The 7812-nt window shown below is 39.5% G+C and overlaps 1 protein-coding gene across 1 annotated transcript; it reads left to right on the top strand.

The window, feature by feature from the left end:
- Positions 1-498: 498 nt before the first annotated feature.
- On the top strand, positions 499-5833 carry LOC139988015 (segmentation polarity homeobox protein engrailed). Its single transcript, XM_072004925.1, has 2 exons — positions 499-1821; positions 4521-5833. Exons 1-2 carry the CDS (start codon positions 1122-1124, stop codon positions 4874-4876), a joined length of 1056 nt encoding a protein of 351 aa, XP_071861026.1. The 5' UTR covers positions 499-1121; the 3' UTR covers positions 4877-5833.
- The last annotated feature ends 1979 nt before the right edge of the window (positions 5834-7812 follow it).

Raw genomic sequence — 7812 nt, 5'->3', positions numbered from 1 at the left:
TTAACACGTGTATGCTAACGTGTACACAACCTGTAATTACAGTTCTTTGTTCCTCGTATTAAAAAAACGTATTGAAAAGAAGGTAAAACCTTGTACATACTATCTTAAGTAACGATGCTTTTACTTTGTATAATTCCTTCCGAAAATGGACGAGTATTTCATCGACGTAGAAGGAAAGTCGTGCCTCGGAAGAACTTGACAACATATTTTTCCCAAAGTAGCTATACGTAGAAGAGAAGGAAAAAAAAACGGTTATAAGTAAGACAAAAATCTGGTCGCCGTTGAAACGAGACTGGAACGATGCAGTGGCATCGATCGTAGTGAACTCCAGCTCCCCACTCTCCGTACCACTGCTGATGGAGGGGGGCGAACAAACGGAGGGGAGTAGGGTAGACCTTACGCCAGTGGGCGGAGCTTGTGACTGAAGAGTTAATAGAGATACAATCGAGGGTGTCTAGTGCACTGCACTCCAGACTGGGGCGTAGGAGGAGTGAAGGGACGAGGGGGTCGGAGGGGAAAGCGGTAAGTAGGGACCACAGGTCCCCTAGTTTAGACATCACTGAGCGACGGATGGACAGCCAGTCAGACCCGTCACAGCACTCGCTCGAGTCCTCGGAAACCTCGAGAAAAGCCAATACTAAGGAGACTTGCAGCTCTTGGAGCTGATCCAGAGTCGAACCTTTCATCTCGCTTCGGACAACAGCAACGTTCGACGCGACAATGTTCGCGGCTAGATGAGCCTGTCACGTGAGCGCGCAATACCACGCAACATCCGCCGACGAATATTACGCAATACGCGGGAACAGAAGTTTCAAGACGTTGTAAGTGGCGCACGAACGACTGAATGTGATCAATGAATGATCAGTGAATAAAGTACAGTGACGCGTGCGGTGATCCTAAGGGAAACTTTAACGAGCGAGATATGAAACAGTGAGTCAGTGTCTTAAACCAGTGAACTTTGAGCTCTGACAGACTAGATACGCGACAAGTGTGGCTCTGTGCACTTTCACAAATATGACGACAGAGGGTTAGCGTTACGGTTGAAATTTCACCGTTCAACTGTCACGGCTGACATTTACATTTGAATCGTATACGTGACAGACGATTCGGAAGATCGAAAGATGAGCGTAGCTCTCGTGACGATGGATTCCGCGTACAGTCTTCGACTGGGAATTGGCAGCCACCATCACCATCATCATCATCATCATCATCACCATCATCGAGTGCGTTCACCCGAAAGTCACGTGGCTTCTCGCCAGGATCAGCAACCAGATCACAAGGACGACATCGAGGCACCGTTGACATTCAGCGTGGTAAACATTCTGAGACCAGATTTTGGACGAGAGGCGATTCTCAACACGAAAACACCAAAACAAACCGCTTTGACGCCCGGTCACTCGACGACGATTCCAGTTCCGATACCTCGTCACAGTCCTCTTTCTTTGCCACGTGATCTGACTCTGTCGTCCAATCGATTGTCGCCCACGAGGCCTCAGCCTGGCAATTTTTCCGTGCACAGAGAAAGGGATCTGTTTTCTTCTCACTGTGGGCTGACGTCACCCCTTCAGAGGAACACTGGTCTCAGCAGAAGCGGAAGTCTCGAAAGCCTAGCGAGTAGTAGAAGTTCCGTCACCGGAAGTTCCGTAACTGGAGCACCTTCCCTGGGTTCCACGTCCTCTACCATCGGCAGCGACTCCTTAAGTGGAGACAGCAGTGCCGGAAATGCGAACAGCACCACCACCAACCAAACTGCACTCAACGGACAGAGTCCTTGGCCTGCGTGGGTTTATTGTACCAGATACTCGGACAGACCTTCGTCCGGTAGGTTTGTCAGATATTTCGAATCTGAATTTTTTCAAAACAAACTTTCATATTCACAAAAATACATAAGCATTGTAAAGATATTTTTTATAATAATTTCACCGAAATATAAAATGTAACAACGTTGATTTCACACGAGTGGCTTTCCAAAACGAAATTTACAATTCGAACAATTTCTAAGAATTTATAAGAATGTACGTAAATTACTTTTGTACGTCCGTTCAGTTTTCCGATCTTATCAGCAACGATAATATTTAATAATATTGTTAACAATAAAAGATTTTACCATCGATCACATCGATTCGAGTATGAGAAAAATTGATAGGTAACTTTAACATACGCGAGACGCGAAACTGATAGATAACAGGGTGGTCCCACTGGAATTAATACGCAAGATTAATCAAGATCCCACGACCCAATCTGTATCGAGAGAGATATATCTCAGTTAATCGTGGGTATCACGGAAGCGGAGGAACGCAACTATCCAGCCATAGCTCGCCACTCTGGTACCACTATTTCTCTGTGTATCGGCTTAATCAATTTACGTTCGGTGACCGTTACATCTGCAAACCAGTTTCTATGTAAATGAACGCGCGTTTCCCGGCACGTCGTGGAAAACGCTACATAAAGTTCCCCTAATTACAGTCTCCTCCGGTGTAACGCGATCGGACTCTATAAAGAAATACTAGTTTAGACTCTAGTCTCAGAAGGAACCGATCGGTACCGAACTACCGGACTGCATACTTTATGTATAATTGCAGTTTCAGCTTAGGGTGAACGTACCGCTTTGAATACACCACCTGTGTCAGTTCACAGAACTCTTGGTTCTTCTGAACCTATAACCGCGATCTACCATCTGCGACCATCGTGTCCCAGATATGCGACTTCTATCTAGTCAACAGGGTGGTCCGCGACCCTACCACCCGATAGTCACGGTTACTAATTACCGTAAATCGTGATCAATGTTCCGTTTCTTGATACCGGCTGCTTCTGCGGTTAATTAAATGGTGTTCGACGCTAAAGAGTGATCGATGACCGATGGTAGATTTTAATCGAGCTATTTTAGCTGGTGCTTATCGTTGCATGCATGTGTCTTCGAATTGGAGCGATATTAGTTGAGATACTTTGAGGAAATCGACGGAACCAAGATATGTTAAACTTGGAAGACAAGTTGGCTCGATAATTTCTTTATTTCTCCCTGCTTCACAGTTTCAATGGGGTGAAACTAAATATTAACACGTAAACACGTGTTCACTTGTTAACATTCGTGCGTTTTTCAGTTAAACAGTTGGTTTATTTGGGAATTTTATTGGAACGATGTTTGGTGTTAATACGCAGGTACTTGGTCCATAAAACTTTTCAGTAGAATAATTTCTAGTAAATGTTAACATGGTAAGATGAATTAACACGTCACTGGGATTCTTAGTTTTTTGAATATGTCTAATAATCTTTTTATTTAGAAATTCTCAAATTCTAATTCAACGTAGGAAAGTGAGTTAACACGTAGCTTAAATTTTTAATTTCTTGAACATAGGTAACAATTTGTTTTTATTTACGAATTTTAGATACGTCTTTTAGACGTTATTTCGTTGGCTACTGTTAGGAATAAATTGTATTTAACACTAAAACTACCACATCAGCCAAATCGACTGGTTTTACAATTTTATTAAAAGAATAATATAATGAATTTTATTTTGTTTTTTGTTTCTTGTTTCTTAGTTTTCTACAACTTGCCACACATTTTGAAAATTTTTACTGCGTATCATTCGATATGATGATATCAGTTATCAGGAAAATTCCCGATCGATCGCTAGATCGCTAGAAATACCACAGCACAAAATAACTGGTTTTACAATTTTACAAATGTGTCAATCCTCGTTCATTCAATAAATATAAAAATATTTTATTATTACGTATTTTTTAAACACCAGTCATTTTGGTTGATTTTGGTAAAAATAGCTTCGTGTTAACTATGGGTAATTCTAGTGTTAAGAGCGTAAGGTTTGACACTGATTTGACTGAAATTGATTCGTCTTTATTATCTTTCAACTTTCTGATTGTAGAAATCTTTGATCAACGAATGAGTTGGGAAAGGTTAGTTAAAATGTGAATGCTAAATTTTTGAAGGCAATTCATTAGAAACTTTGCTAGATAATTTCGAAAACACGTATTTCCGTTCCTTTAAAGAAATCTAAATGCTTAAACGATTTGTTTTACTAGGAATTTTAGTTCACTCTCCTGTTAATGTAGTATTTATTGATAAGTTGTCTTATGAATATTCAATAGCTGCCAGCAGTGCTTCCAATAATTCTTCTAAACGTTATAAAAACACGATAGCAGGTTAGATGGTTAGATAACTTTACACGCGATATAAAAATATAATCTCCGATCTAACAGTCCAAAAAGAATTTATCCTCTCCTGCTTCGTTACTCTCTACGTATCTGTCCAACGGAAGATTATTCAAAATTCTCTACCGAATCACCGCTTTCTTCGACGTGCGAGCTTCTGACGATCAACGCGAATACGTGGCTTATTCAAACAGGTTTCGCGCTGTGTAACTCGAGCGAGTTTGGCGTTAGAAATTCCAGAAAAACAAAACGTTAATGTTTGTATGGTTTACTTATAGCTTAATGAAAATCCAAAAATCATTCTATCAAATGAAATTAAAATTAACCAGCAATTAACCGTTTCGTTCCAGGGCCACGAACGAGGAGAGTGAAACGATCGCAAAACAACGGAAAGAGCGGGTCGCCGGAAGAGAAAAGACCACGGACCGCATTCAGCGCGGAGCAACTGGCTAGGCTGAAAAGGGAATTCACGGAAAATCGATACCTAACCGAGAGAAGACGGCAGCAGCTCTCTCGAGATCTGGGTTTAAACGAAGCGCAGATCAAAATCTGGTTCCAGAACAAAAGGGCAAAAATCAAGAAGGCCAGCGGCCAGAAAAATCCGCTAGCTCTACAATTGATGGCCCAAGGTCTGTACAATCATTCAACGGTGCCCGTTGACGAGGACGGCGAGGAAATCGTGACTGGAAGCAATCATTCGCACTAATGACGAGTAACGTGTCGTCGAAAAGATTGTTGTTGTACTCGTAAGAAATTTCACTTGTACGATGACCGAACAATCCGCTAGCCGCTTTACACCAACGTTCTAACCCGACGGAAGTAGTTAAAAATGTCTGGAAAGGACGATTCGAAAACGATTGCGTGTTCTAAAGTCGTCGAATTTCTTACGGAAAAGTTTAACTGAAACGGAGGTAGGAAACACATGTTTAAAGATATTTTAAACGGTCCACGACAATATTTATCGTCGGTCAGAGCGATAGGATCCTGATCTACTTCTACATAGCTACATTAAGCGATTACCAAATAATTTTCTACTCTAGTTTAGACGTAGCAGCAGCAATGAATCTTGAAACGGTGAAATCTTGAGCGATTTATATACTAGAAAGACAGGCAGAGAGAAAGAGAGAGAGAGAGAGAGAGAGAGAAAAGTGGAGCAAGATCGGCGTTCGTTTTTCGTATGATCGTATGGCCGCAGACTGAACCCTTATATTTATCGACTATATGTACGTATATCGGCATAGATACGATTCTAGTACACTGACTTCGGTACGATCCTTATCGATTAGACGCTTAAATTATTTATTTCCCTTGTACATAATTGTAAATACAAGTGATCGTAATGTGTATATGTATGATACGAGATAATCTTTAATTGCCGCGCAAAGATTATATTATTGTGTATGTACGGAGCTGCATACGGTCGCGTGAATACAGAAACGATCTCACACTGTATATTCCTAATTATCGTACGAGTCTACATAGGATTTATATAGATCTTTCCCTAAATATACTTATATCTCATGTTCGTGTAGACAGACTTGGAAAGTATGCGTATATAGTAGATATATACCGGTGTCTCACAATATGTGGTCGATATAATCTATGTAACCCGCTTACATGTTGCCACCGATTAAATCGAATTAAATAGATATATGTGTATATATATATGTATATATATATGCGAGCTGTTTCTACATTATTCTCCTGTCCTTGGATATCTTGCACGATTTCAGATTTACTTTACAACTTCAAACGATCAACAGAGAAATCTGAGATATTCTTTCCATAATGACGAAAAATTTCTCTTCCAATATTGGGGATAATTAATTAAATAAATATTCACCTCGACTAATGGAATGTGAATTCAAATATAGTTTGCCACTCTACGTAGTGGATAATTATTAAAAAAAAAAAAAAAGGAAAAAACAGGATCGTTTATGGTCGAACGATTTCAAAATGAAAGCGGACCAGAGCAATTAGTAAAATTTACGTGGCCGAAAAGTATGCGGATCGTGGAAGAGACGCCGTCTGTGTATATGATCGCCATGGACGCGCCTCGTTCTCAGTGCAACGGTGCGGCGCGGCGTGACGCGATAATTGATCCTAAATTAACGAGCCACCCGGTATTTCGAGCGCAACCGACAAATGGAACGTGGCGAGGATGACAGTGCGCGACTAGCTCAAACGCATTCGCGCACATGTCGCTGCCGATCGACATGGGATAAGCGATATGTGCACCTGTTAGTAGCTGCCATACGTGGCTGCCCGCGAACAGATTTACGAAGGTACATTTTTTCTTCCTTAGAGAATGTTTAATACATTCGCTGCTATTAAAATATCGCTATCCTTCCTTAGAAACTATTTTTCTTCATTACAGATATCTCTACTTTAACTAATAACATTTGTGTTTTAACTTCGATAGTTATGTTTCTGATTATTTTCTAAATGTCCTTTTTTTATTTTTACGTAGGATAGGATGGGGCTCAAACTACCGCTTTTCGTATAAACTTATGTAAAATTTTGTAATAACAATATAGAGATATATTTGTTTCTTGTATTAAGGTATTTGATTATTTAATACCATTATACTTTATTTTTATAAAGTTTATTGGTTAATACTCTCACTTTTTCTAAACTTTTATCGTAAAATCTTTGTCGATATAAAAATCTCCTTTCATATTAACAAATATTTATTAAGTGAACCCTTTTTCGTATATGTGGCGGATGGTGAGAGGAGATCGGATTTGTATAATAACGAAAAAGATTGCTGTTGCAACCGTCAAGTATATTTGCGACAAATTGAATAGATTATTGGTACAAGAGTTTATAAATACCGTCGATAGACGTTCGTACAACGTAGTCGCAAAGATAGAATATAAAATGCTCGTGGATAATTCGAAGTCTCGTAACTCCGTTAATTCGCAAATAATAGCTCGGTAATATTCGTATGATAACTCGGATAATAGCTCGGTAATATCTCGGTAATAACTGCTCGCTCGCGATCGCGTCCGTTTATTTATACTAACGTTAATTTCGTGTGTTGAAGCGGTGTCCGTGTTCCGAGGTACAACAACAACATGAGTCGCTCTCGCTTCGCCTCGTCCTATGACTTATGTGCAGCTACATATACAATATTGACAGAAAATATTACAGCGTAATTCTTTACGGAAAAAAATAAAAATACAGAACAGAGATTCGGCTTTAACGAAAAATAAAAATACGCGTAAGTCAGAGCAGTTTGGTTTAAACTAGAAACTAATGAAGCTGAAAAAGATCTTTTTAAACATTCTGGCATTATTTCTTTATACTTATCTTACTAACGTCATTTTATAATGAAAACAAATAATAAAATCTACCTAACAGATACTCGGTTAAAATGTTTTCCTGTTCAACGAAAATATTTGTCGTGCCGATGCATATCCGAAAGAAACTTTATCTGGATATTCTTTATGTCTTGCAATAAATCTTTTCAAGGAATTCTTACAAATATCATATTTCCTGGATACTCTACATAATTTTATTTTACCGTTTATTACGTCGTCCGCTGCCTGTTTCATTACTTTCAAAGATTTCGTGCCGCGATCGGTTCGTCTTTTGTAGTGTTACATTCTAACAAAAGAAATAAACATAAACAATCTCTTA

This window comes from Bombus fervidus, chromosome 6 (genome assembly GCF_041682495.2).
Source record: "Bombus fervidus isolate BK054 chromosome 6, iyBomFerv1, whole genome shotgun sequence".
Classification (NCBI taxonomy): Eukaryota; Metazoa; Arthropoda; class Insecta; order Hymenoptera; family Apidae; genus Bombus; species Bombus fervidus.
This window is presented reverse-complemented; position numbering and strand designations above follow the sequence as displayed.

What these genes read in the sequence shown, in the direction of transcription:
- LOC139988015 (XM_072004925.1), top strand. Translation starts at nt 1,122, where the DNA reads ATGAGCGTAGCTCTCGTGACGATGGATTCCGCGTACAGTCTTCGACTG. An exon ending in CTCGGACAGACCTTCGTCCG is followed by an intron (nt 1,822 to 4,520) that starts GTAGGTTTGTCA and finishes GTTTCGTTCCAG; the next exon opens with GGCCACGAACGAGGAGAGTG.